This window comes from Papilio machaon, chromosome 19, assembly GCF_912999745.1.
Source record: "Papilio machaon chromosome 19, ilPapMach1.1, whole genome shotgun sequence".
NCBI classification, from domain to species: Eukaryota; Metazoa; Arthropoda; class Insecta; order Lepidoptera; family Papilionidae; genus Papilio; species Papilio machaon.
This window is the reverse complement of record NC_060004.1, coordinates 5727990-5740929: the sequence shown is the minus strand read 5'-3', so window position 1 is coordinate 5740929 and position 12940 is coordinate 5727990. Positions and strand designations below refer to the sequence as shown.

General features: G+C 37.0%; 1 protein-coding gene across 1 annotated transcript in view; it reads right to left on the bottom strand.

The window, feature by feature from the left end:
- Nucleotides 1–12940, bottom strand: part of LOC106709467 (unconventional myosin-Va) — a 37115-nt gene that overhangs the window by 17825 nt on the left and 6350 nt on the right. The window contains exons 4-19 of the mRNA XM_045682340.1: nucleotides 7139–7221; nucleotides 6651–6773; nucleotides 6239–6369; nucleotides 5832–6051; nucleotides 5432–5539; nucleotides 4908–5041; nucleotides 4371–4617; nucleotides 3908–4044; nucleotides 3583–3781; nucleotides 3259–3494; nucleotides 2566–2744; nucleotides 2346–2426; nucleotides 2085–2223; nucleotides 1679–1836; nucleotides 945–1119; nucleotides 283–372 (exon numbers count right to left, since the gene is read on the bottom strand). Of these exons, the coding sequence (XP_045538296.1) occupies nucleotides 283–372; nucleotides 945–1119; nucleotides 1679–1836; nucleotides 2085–2223; nucleotides 2346–2426; nucleotides 2566–2744; nucleotides 3259–3494; nucleotides 3583–3781; nucleotides 3908–4044; nucleotides 4371–4617; nucleotides 4908–5041; nucleotides 5432–5539; nucleotides 5832–6051; nucleotides 6239–6369; nucleotides 6651–6773; nucleotides 7139–7221 (2440 nt within the window). The remainder of the gene's footprint in view (nucleotides 1–282; nucleotides 373–944; nucleotides 1120–1678; nucleotides 1837–2084; nucleotides 2224–2345; nucleotides 2427–2565; nucleotides 2745–3258; nucleotides 3495–3582; nucleotides 3782–3907; nucleotides 4045–4370; nucleotides 4618–4907; nucleotides 5042–5431; nucleotides 5540–5831; nucleotides 6052–6238; nucleotides 6370–6650; nucleotides 6774–7138; nucleotides 7222–12940) is intronic.

Below are 12940 nucleotides of genomic sequence, written 5' to 3'. Positions count from 1 at the left end.
TTTCATTACTTTATTTAATTTCAATGCCCCCCATTTTTTGGGCCCCTTATCGCCTCTTCCTAGGTTTCAAACGCCCCCAAGGGGGCGTTATCGCCCACATTGAGAGACACTGGTTTAGATGGAATGATGTTTGAAGGTATCTCAAGAACGGCTCAACAGATCTGGATGAAATTTGGCTTAGATGTAGATCATAGTCTGGAAGAACACATAGACTTATAATGTTTTTTAATTCTGCACGAACGGAATCGAGGACGACAGCTAGTATATAATAATGATACTTACAGCGGCTTGTGCTATAACAATTTGTCGCTTCATTTTCTTTACCCGCTTTCTGGCGAGGTAACCGCGGGCATATCGTTGTATTGTAATAACCTATAGAACAAGAAGAACTTTTATGTATACTAAAAAAGATTTGATTACATTTAATAGACTCCGAAACTACTAAATGAATATGAAAAATTATTTCAGTTTGAAAGCTACACTATAATGCATTTTTTAGTTCCATGCGGAAAAAGCCGCGAGCAATTGCTAGTTGTGTATATATTTATTTAAAGCGATATGAATCAATAAAAGTAAAACACCTCTTTCACTTTATATTGCAATTTGTACAAGATTACGTTAAATGTCAAAATTGAACCTTTGCGAGCCGGATAAAATAATTATAAATACTAGCAATTAGGGTGCTGTTTCATTAATCGTTAGCGATCGACTTCTGGACTAATGAAATTGCACCCTTATAGAGGTTCTTCTAATTATAGTGCCATCTTCTTTCGAAGTTCTTAAGGCAACTTGCAACCCTTGACACCACGGCTCTGAAAAAGCGAACTGGAGCCAAGATGTCTGTCTTCGACCTAGACTTCGTTTTCTTGTGTTCTTTCCTTGTACGATAAGCTGTAAGTCTGTATTTTATATATAGAAGTTAGTTTATAATATTTATAACTAACCGCAAGCACCCTGCGTCTGTCGCGATACAGCCTGCGGGCGAGGTACCCGCGGGCGTGTGCCTGCAGCCCAATGGCGAGGTTCCTCAACCTCTGGTACTTGCGTCGCGCCAACCAACCGCGTACATTTCGCTGGATCTTGATCGCTGCTCTGTTGCGACGCACTTCTTGTACACGTCTACATAATACATAATAATTTTAGGCTACTGATTTGATATAAATAAATTGACATTTGAAGTTTGTAAAAGTTTTACCCTCAAGGCTGCAATATTACAAAAGGGAATAGGGGATGAACATTTGTATGGGAATATACGATTTTATGTGAATATTTTGTAAGTTGAATATGTTTTGTTGTAATTTTTTATAAGTTTAAGTAAAATACCACAACAACAACAAAATGCCAATAACCCAGAAGGGTAGGCAGAGACCCAGGACCAGACATTTGGCGTGGTCCTGGCACACCTCTCTCTATGTTCTTCTACATACATACATCAAATCATAGCATGTCGTTTAAGTAAAATAATTAGCCTAAAAAAATTCTATCCGAAGACAGAATTTCACGCGGACGAAGTCGCTGGCACAGCTAGTACATAATAAATTTGTATTAAAATGTCTAAAAAAAACTACAAAATCGATTTGAATTAGTTTCATAGCTTATGATGGAAAAAATCATGTCGTTTGAGATCCTATACTAGGCTAAACATTGAACATGTAAATTCAGTAATGTATGATGTCACCTCCTGGCGAGGAATCCTCTGGCATGCGCCTGCAGGCCCCTCAGCGCGCTCAGCAGACGCAGGTACCGACGACGAGCAACAAACCGCCGCACACAGCTCTGCACTCGCACACAGTACAGCCGCTGGATTTCTGCACGGATCTTCTCTAAGTACGCCACCTAAATATATCATATCTATATATATTAAATTCTCGTGTCACAGTTTTCGTTCCCGTACTCCTCCGAAACGGCTTGACCGATTCTCATGAAATTTTGTGAGCATATTGAGTAGGTCTGAGAATCGGCCAACATCTATTTTTCATAACGCCCCCCCCATTTTTTAACTGCGCGCGGACAGCTAGTAATCTGTAAAAATCTATTTCTGAAGCTAATCTTGTTAAGTTAAATAATTTAAAAATTAAACAAACCTGTCCGGCTCTGAAAAATATCTTAGTAGCTCCGAATTGATATTTGTCGGGATCCTTCAGATGTTTCTTTAGTATTTTGCCGCAAGTAGCTTTGATGTTTGTGCGGTCGACGTCTTTGTGTAGACATAAAAGTCGGTATCTACGGAGTTATCATATAATAAGATATAAAAATTCAAATTAAATAACATGTAATTTAATTTAAGTTGCCTTAACAGCATATTAAAAAAAATTTAAAATAGGTTTTATTTAAAAAAAAAATACCTATGGAAGAAATCTTGATAGAGCCATCTTGAAGGAAATCCGGCTGCTGATATCCTGATTGTCTCCAAAACACCACAAGCTCTAAACACAGAAGGACATTATTTCAACTAAAATTAATAAAAATTTAACACTAGGTCATACATACTCAAAGTCTAAATGAACGAAGGTATTTCAGAAAAACATAACATTTTAACGAAATGCTAGTATTAAGGTATGTAACCTGAGTTGATGCACAGCTCTCGCAGGGTCGAAGCTGAATGGCTGCTTGGTGTCATTGGGTTTGATGCAGCGTACATAGTGGGGGGTGGTGGCAGACAAGGTGCACATCAGAGCGGAGAGCGAGGCTCGGAACTGAGCACCCACAGTCTGCTTCTGACCTGACGCGCGACGAGGTGGTTGCTGAACGGACACGATAAGGTTACTTTACTATTCACTAATGTTACTAAAGACCACTCTATCAATCTAACAGTGGTAGATCCCGCAACGACAATATTTGTTGAGTGCAAGAATAGACTGAGTCGACAGGTGAAATACCACGACCACACAGAAGACAGGCGTCAAGTGGAAGCAATTCCGCGTACAGTCTGATGAGTGTGGTGACGAAAGCCCAATCAATCCTCTTTTCCTTCCCACCTTTTTCTTGTTAGGAAAGGATGGGAAGGGGAAGTAGATTTGGCGGAAGAGGAACGCATAGGAAGGAGAAATATCCTCTTTCTCTACGTCTTCTACGTTGATTAAATGTAGGTAACAGATCTGCATTTGCGGATGTCTATGGGCAACGGACGCCTCGCTATTGCGGCGAATCCAGGTGGCCGTTTGCTCGTTTGGCACCTTATGATATAAAAAAACAGTCACTTAATAGCAATTAAGTAATTCCTTACTAAGAGAAATAAATTTTGGATATATAACATACTGTTAAACTGCCAATGTTGAGTGAGGGCGTGGTCCTCCGTCGTGAAGGTGGGGGCAATGTGGCAGTGGAGGTGTGGTCCAGAGGACGGTCCTCCATGAACATGGTATGTATAAGCCGGCAGCTGGTGGCCGATTTAATACATTCCAGCTGCTCCTCCGATACCGTGTCTCGGTTCTTCTCCAGGAAACCTCCACACTGGTACTCCACGTTGTCCGCGAAGTGCTTTATTATAAATGCTATGGGTAAAAGAAATTACGATATTAGTATATTTGCAGGTAATTTTGATGGAATTAGTTTTAAGTTTGAAGTTTTCTATATACATACCGGCATTGCCAAACCTGGGCTTCATGAAGTGTGGGTATTTGGTACAGTTCTGATGAAGTTTGGCGACGAAGCCCGCATCGGAGCCCTGCGGCACGCGGCACTCTTCATCCAGCAGCGCCAGCACACCCAGCCGCTCCTCGATCAGGTCGATGCACGGCTGGTTGTCGTAGAAGTCAATCATCTTCCACGATATCTCCTCCTGATGATGGAGAAATCAATAAATACAATGAAGAAATATTAATAAATAAAGTTGATTGAATATTATTTTAGACTCAAAATGAGTATTTGGCAGTAGTTTTTTTTAGAATTATACAACAGTCTTTACCTTAATATACTCGTCCTGTTCTAATTTAAACACGTGAGAGTTGAACTGTTGCTGCAGTTTCTCATTGGCGTAGTTGATACAGAACTGTTCGAATGAGTTTATCTCGAACGTTTCGAAACCATAAATATCCAGGACGCCTGAAAACAAAAGTTACAAGTCATACAAGTAACTAGAAATATGCCTACACTATCTTACTAATCTTAGTAAAATTATAAAAACCAATGTTTAGAGTTTAGATAAACAATTTTGGATGGATGGATGGATGTTTGTTCAAAGGTATCTCTGGAACAGCTCAACTGATCTCGCTAAAATTGGACACAGATATAGAACATAATCTGGAAAAACACATACGCTACTTATTAAGTTTTTTTTATATCTGCGCGGATGGAATTGCGGACGACAGCTAGTAAAGTATAATTAAAAAATCTTTAATCGTGTATAAAATTGAATGCCGCATACTTACCAATGAAATGTTTCTTAGCATGTCCGGTATCGAGGGCGCGGTTGACGGCGCGCACGAGCCATGCGAACAGTTCTCCATACATTCTCTTTGCGAGCGCGTCTCGTGCGAACGCCGCGCGCTGCACGTCCATACGCGACACGATCACCTCGTGCGCTGACGCAATGCGTCTGTGTGTCAGCCAGCGACCTAACTCCGCCTTGGATATGCCCAACAACGAGCACACTGTGTGCAAGTGTTTGTCGTTTGACTGCAAACAAATTTATAACAAACCATTTTATAAATTATAAAAAATACAATCAATAAGCCTCCTGGACAAGCGAGAAACTTTTCAAGTGAGTTTATACAGGTTTTACTGTAGTTCTAAAGGGGTCTATAACTATATATTTTGGAAAAAATTATTTCCTGACTATCAGGAAAATCAGGAAGTCTTATACACCTTATAGAAGTCTGGAATAAAATATTAAATTGAAAACTTGATAGAATTTAAAAAGCCTAGAAAAGCATTACGTTTTGTTCCGTTTAGTGTCCCCTACTCACACTGATATGAGCTCCGTCAGCACCATCCTCGTTGGGTCCAGCATCAGGGTCGCAGTCGTACAGCTGCACATTACCCAGATGTAACACAGTCGCCAGCACAGTGAACATGTTCGCCTGCTCCGTCTCTGACACACCTATGTATTGTTGCCTTGTTACAATGAGTGCAAAAAATATTACTGCGTTTGTTCCAGGTAATCTCCGGAACGGCTGAATCAATTTTGACGGGACTTTTACTGGAAAATAGCTGATATACGAGGGTATGTCATAGGCCTTTTTTTTTTATTCTGCGCTGACAAAATCAAGTCATTTTAATAGAATTTCTACAGCAATCGGAGATTTACGAGAAATGTAAACTAAAGTCTCTCAAGTTTAATTAAATTAGTGATTGATAAACTATTTTGACTGTGGCTTATAAAGTCATCGCTCAAAAATATTAATTGATAAATAGTTTTAAAAAAACACCCTAGAAAGAATAAACTTCAGGGGTAGTATTATAACCTGGAAATTGTATTGCATTTTTTTACCTAAAGTAGTAAGTGCGTTTCTTGTCTCGTTAAATGCTCTGAGATCGTCCACTCCGTCGATATTAGGGCTGCCTCCCTGATTCAGGTATTGGAATGAGTCCTGGTGGTCTGTACATTTTGGTTCATATTAATTTCAATAGTATCTGTCATATTCTGAATGAAAAAGTTGTAATATACATTTAACATCAAAAACTATTTTAAAGAAACTTGTTCATATCTCAGAAATAAAATGAATTAGAGTAATATTAAAGGGGTTATAAGGTGTGAAATAAAGCCAAATTGCAAATGTATTTTTCAGTTTCCATAGCCGAAACATTTAAAAAAAACATACGATCCACTCTCACTCGCTTAGAAAAACAGAGACAGTATTATTTTTTACTTGTCACGACAATTTAATTACCTAATTGTAATTCGGGCATATTAACACTGGCGGCACAGAGCTGGTAGAATATATGATAGTTCCTCTCGCCGGCGCTCTGGTAGACAACGCGCGACTTCTCCAGCAGGTAAGTCCTCATGCTGGCGCCAGAGATGCGGTACAACTCGTCGAAGTGGATCTCGATGAATTTCCCGAAGCGAGAGGAGTTGTCATTGCGAGTCGTCTTTGCGTTGCCGATTGACTGCGTACATTTTACTTATTAAAGTCTATTTTCACTTAGCCGACTCCGTGAAAAGACGCGCAAAAGTAATGCGACTAACCGTTTAGTGGAAATTGATGTTTGGTGTATTTTATAACATATCTTTGAACAATGCATATGAAGATTATCTGAATATTATTACGGAGTAATTATACTGCAATTAACTTACCTCCATAATAGGACTAGAGGCTAACACTTTCCGTTCGACTTGCGTCTCGCTGGCATTTCCACCGACCGCTGCGAAGTACCTCATGGCGTACTTAGCTGACACTGTCTTACCAGCACCTGACTCTCCGCTCACTAGAAAACAAGAGATAGACTATTTACTGCCACACGGACATATAGAGGCTTCTCTATTGGCCAATCGCAAAGCGAGGAACAGTTTAAAGGCTGAAATTTTTTGGTGGTGTAGTCTAAGTAATACAACTCGACCACAATAACATCACCTTAATTACGCCTGACGTAGACAAGTTGTAGGCATTACACAAGACCGTTTCGAACTAATATCTTTAACACAAGAGTAACTTACAATTTAAAACTATTAGTTTTGGATAAGTAATCCAAATATATTAGATACTTACCAATAATACTCTGATCTCGCCTCTCTCTCTCCAATTTCGTGTAAGCCTCCTCAGAGACGGCGAATATATGAGGGTCCAGGTCTCCCATAGCCTGGCCTCGGTACATCATTATCGTCTCATCGCCTACAAATCGCAAAATATCTCGTTACATAACAAATGCAATCAACTGTAACCGTTCTGCTTCACATAAACACAATATACTCATTGTATAAACGATAAATAACCTTAGAAACAGAAACGAAAAGAGCATTTCAATATACGATATCTGGGCAATTCCCCCGACGTGGTAAGCTCGGCGAAACCATTCCTTAAAATAAACTACAATGTCTAGTAAATAAAAATAAATCTATTATGTGTCATAAGGAATCCAATTTGCAAGAATAAATGAACTTCTGCTGCTGTCTAATCTATGTTACGTTGATCAATGAAAGGGTGGCTACTTCGGCTTTAATAAATCTGGTATTGCGTAAAGTTTATAAAACACTCACCGTAAATAGGCAGGTCATAGTAGGGGTTAATCGCGACGAGCACGATCCCGCAGTATGTGTAAATTGCATTTCTGTCGCAAAACCTGCAAACAAATATAAATATTATATTTTTTTACGTCCCATGTACGGATCGCTGAAGAGCATCGATAGCTTTTTGAAGCTAAGAACTTGAATTGTAATCTAAAGGTCCTAAGTTCGAATCCCGCCATGTACCAATGTGTTATTCGATTTTCGATCTACATATGTACATTTATCCGACGTTCTTACGATGAAGGAAAACATCGCAACATGCACATATCTGAGAAGAAATTCAAAGACATGTCATGAAGTCAACCAACCCGCACTGAGCCAGTGTGGTTGACTATGACCTAGTCATCCCTAACTTAGGGTAGGCTGTACTGAGCTGACGATGATGACGGACGTATCTTGCAAAAATTATACATGATATATGTACGAAGTATAATATACAATGTACTTATGTAATAAAATAAAAAATGAAATATAACTCCTTATTTCTTTTATTTTTATATTTTTACGCTACTCTTCAACTATTCTCCACTAACTTCGATTCCGAAATATTACGGATGATGTCATAAAAATGAAATCAAAATTAACATTCTATCTATCTAACGAAAATCTTTTTATTGCTGACATGAACCTATGCGACATTGTTGAGAAAGAACAAATAGAGTAACGAACAAAAAGAGAGTAACCGAGCTTCATCATAAACACTTATGAAAACTCGCTACTCTCTAGTATACCTAAATTTAGACCAAAGGTCAGGTCATAGTGTATAACAACTTTATATAAAAAAAAATCCCTCTGCGTACGTAGTACTAATACAGTAAAGGCGAATATAATGTGACCTTTAAATATAAATACTTCAATGCGATAGTTTAGGTATATTATGTGTCAACAGAGTGATAAATATGCAGGAAATTATATGTGAACTATATGTACACAATGCATTATATTGTAAAGCAAAGTATATATGTACCATGTCTGAATTAATCAACATAATCACCTAATCAAATCATAGTTATACAGTCAAATCTCCTTATTCGCGGTTTGATAATTCGTGGGCTTTATTGTAGAAGTTTCGATATCCGTTGCACATTTACGGAACGTAACTTGTGAACGTAATCACAGAAAAGTCAGTCTTAGTTATTGGTTCTCGTTCTTTAAAATGTCATTTTCTAATATATACTTACTAACCGTTGGTTTCTGAGACCAAAATCCTTTAATAAAACATACCATCATCCCTGTCATAATCTTTGACAAAACAGACAACAATATGTTTGAAACGGACATTTACATCTCAGAAACTCACGATAAACCTTATCTATATAAAAGAAAGTCGTGTTAGTTACACTATTTATAACTCAAGAACGGCTGAATCGATTTGACTGATTGATTGGTGGGCAGGTAGCTTAGAACCAGGAAAAGGACATAGGATAATTTTTACCCCGTTTTCTATTTTTTATTCCGCGCGGACGGAGTCGCGGGTAAAAGCTAGTTTACGATAAAAGTCGGTCTTAGTTATTGGTTCTAGTTCTTTAAAATGTCATTTTCTAATATATACTTACTAACCGTTGGTTTCTGAGACCAAAATCCTTTAATAACACATACCATTATCCCTGTCATTATCTTTGACAAAAGAGAGGCAATATGTTTGAAACGGACATTTTCAGTTCAATGTTCATTAACAGTGTTTTATACGACATTGTCAATGTTAAACTAATTCACATCGGAGCCGTCATTTGTCTTTATCTGTATGTTCTTAATAACAAAACACATTATTTACATTAGAGTCTACGAGTATATGGACTCCACTCCATATCTTGACATTGGAAGTGATAACACAATTTGAAAATTTATTACAAATTACCATTAATAACTTATACAGTTTAATGCAAACTTTATGACAGCTCGGAATACTTTATCCAATCTTGTAATAGTTACTTTTTAATTTATATAGAAAAAACAATATAAAATCCTTACATAACAATTCCAATTCGATGATAACATCATGTATAAACATGAATTATTGTAAAAAAAATACTACTTATATTATTACAAGATACTATTACCGTAATTACACACTATTAGTAATATATTTCTAGTAATATATATTTTTTTTATATCATAAGGTAGCAAACGAGCAAACGGCCACCTGGATTCGCTGCAATAGCGGGTCGACCGTTGCCCATAGACATCCGCAAATGCAGATGCGTTACCTACCTTTAATCAACGGAAAAGGGTACGCACAGAAAGAGGATATTTCTCCTTTCTGTGCGTCCCCTCTTCCAACAAATCCACTTCCCTATCCCATCCCTTCCTAATAAGAAAAGGGTGGGAAGGGAAAGAGGACTAAAATTAGGCCTCCGGTACCACACTCATCAGACGAAACGCGGAATTGCTTCCACTTGACGCCTGTCTTCTGTGTGGTCGTGGTATTTCACCAGACGACCCGGCCAATATATGTTATAACAAAAGCTTATTCGACCTTTTTCAAAGCACTTTACAGTTAATAGATTATTTAATAATTAAAATACATCACGATTGAGACTCTTATGTTGTCAATTAAACAGTTGAAACAACAGACATTGTTTATTCTCATAGAAAACCTTTCCCATGGATAGAATCCCACCAAAGAAGCATAGCTTAATACTTTTTTAATTTTTACACTAGAAACAAAAGATTGTCGAATCAGATATAACTGTAAACAATTGAATTTTCCCTTTACTATATTTTAGCAAGTCATAGTAACTTAAATGCCTTTCAAATATATATTTCTAAAAGTACCTATAACCAACCAGTACCTATCCGTAGATACACAGATAGAAAAAAGATAGACTGAAAAAAACATGTTAAGATCTCACCAAATGGAAATCCGTTAGTACTTACCTCTATGTTTCGGAAATACATATATATTTTTACTGAGAAATATTTGCTAAAATATATTTTATCACAATAATTAGTACGTGTCAGTGGGGTAAGAGGAGCCTAGCAAAATCGCGACGCTAATGAGGTCACTCCACATGCGAGCATGCAATCATCAATTATACCAGTGGATGATTACAGATCACAATTTACTTTGTACCTTGTTCTTGCAAAACATTGGACACATTTATACATCTATGATGCATAACTTTTATCTGATGTTAAGTGGTGATCATCATCATAATCATCACCAGCCTTTTTGATGATAATATTTTTTTTTTATATATTATAAGGTGGCAAGCGAGCGACCACCTGATTCACTGAAATAGCTAAGCGACCGCTGTCCATAGACAATAAAGACATCCGCAATTGCAGATGTTTGTGTTGTCTGTAATCGACGGAGGAGGAGAACAGAGAGAGCACAGAAAGAGAATATTTCTCTTTCCAATGCGTCCCGTCCTCCGTCAAATCTACAGCCCCTTCTCATCCTTTCAAGGGAAAAAGAACTAAATTTAAGTCTCTTACATATTGTTAAAAGAAAATTCGTACTTCGTAAATGTGCAAATACATGTTATTATCTTCGCTTATTTCATGAAAATTAATTTTTATTATTGGTCTCATTTTCTTACCATATTAAGTAATGTAATGGAAAATCTATGGCATTAAGTGTACTCCCACGGTTTTTATGTCGCATTCAACTTTCTCTATCATTCACTATAGTACCTAATGAATACAGAGTTATATATTCCACCCACTAGGTATACATATTATGTCAACTTCACATCTTTAGGGTTTACATTAAGTCTAATTTACAACTTCCTCTACAAGAATAGTATAATCTAATCCTATATCAAACTTCTATATATATAAAAGAAAGTCGTGTTAGGTTCACTATTTATAACTCAAGAACGGCTGAATCGATTTGACTGAAAATTGGTGGGCAGGTAGCTTAGAACCAGGAAACGGACATAGAATAATTTTTACCCCGTTTTCTATTTTTTTATTCCGCGCGGACGGAGTCGCGGGTAAAAGCTAGTTGTACATAAGTCGTACGAGTAAGTATTGGTAAATGAATTTTTATTTGGCACCAAAATTATTCCTATACATAAGATGGGATAAGCATAATTTCTACGATAAGCATGGTATGTTTTTTGAATAAATTCAAATTATGAAGAATGTAATGCACTGATAGTAAAATTAACTGATTATAATCAGCTCTATTTTCACACAATTGTCCTTTAGATATGACGTCACGTGATATTTATCATTAATCTCTACATGCAGCATTTTATTAATAATTTTTCATATGCATTTTAAAACGATTTTCAACAATGTATTGCAAATATCCATCTTACTAATATTATAAATGCCAAAGTTTAGATGGATAAATGGACGGATGGATGTTTGTTATAAGGTATCTCCGGAGCGGGTCAACGGATCCTGATGAAATTTGGCAGAGATGTATCATAGTATGGAAGGATACATAGGCTACTTATTAAGTTTATTTTATAATTCCACTCAGACGGAATCGCGGATGTAACCTGCACATATCTGAGAAGAAATTCAAAGATATGTATAAAGTCAACCAACCCGCACTTAGCCAGCGTTGTTTACTATGGCCTAGTCACCACTAATTTAGGGTAGTCTCTGAGCCCCTCAGTGGGGACGTATAGTGAGCTGATGATGATGAAAATAATGAAGTATTTGAAATTGGCTTCCATGTAGCATAACTAACACTCCTATTATTCTCATATTTACACAGTTGTTATTATGACTGGGAACATTGCTTAAATATTAAATTATTTCACACGTGTCAATAATATTGTTATCTCTATCTTTTTACGGAGAAAAAATGGAATGACGATACGTTTTTGTGCACGTGTTTCGGCAATGGAAACACACGGTTAGATAATGTAGCCTCTAAATTCAAGACAATAGATATACTTACTGTACACATATAATTTATTAAAGATTGTGTTATTTGAAAAAAAAAAATGTTGTCTTTAAATAATTGTCAATATCATATGGTTTTCTATGGTAGAAATAATTAAGACAACTTTTCATTTCTACTGTATATTAATTTATGACTGAAAGAATTAATATTAAGAGTATTAGAATGGCGCTAGGTCAGTATAAGTCTTCGTAATTCCTTTAACGAACTACTCGTAACAATGTACTAGTTAATGCTTCATCTAAATGGACAGTTTACAAACTAGGTCTGTACTAAAATGATTAACTATTAAATTTGGTTTATTATTCTAGCAGTCGCACGCGATTTTGTACATCATCATCATCATCATCAGCTAACTATACGTCCCCACCGAAGGGCTCGGAGCCTACCCCAAGTTAGGGGTGACTAGGCCATAGTCAACCACGCTGGCCCAGTGCGGGTTGGTTGACTTCACACATATCATTGAATTTCTTCTCAGATATGTGCAGGTTGCATCACGATGTTTTCCTTCACCGTAAGAACGTCGGATAAATGTACATATGTAAATCGAAAATCGAAAAACACATTGGTACATGGCGGGATTCGAACCCAGGACCTGCAGATTGCAAGTCAAGTGCTTGATTTTGTACGCGTGGAATTAAAAAAAAAACTTAATTAGTAGCCTATGTGTTCTTCCAGACTATGTTGTAGATCCGTGCCAAATTTCATCAAGATCCGTTAAGCCGTTCCGAAGATACCTTCAAACAAACATCCATCCATCCATCTTAACATTCGTATTTATAATATTAGTAAGATTTACGGTTTACAAAATCTTGTGGGCCAATCCCCTGTGAGTGGGATACGAGCTTAGAGATGATTCATTTTGGTTCAATATAGAAGACACCAATGCAGGTAGAATTCTAAGAGTA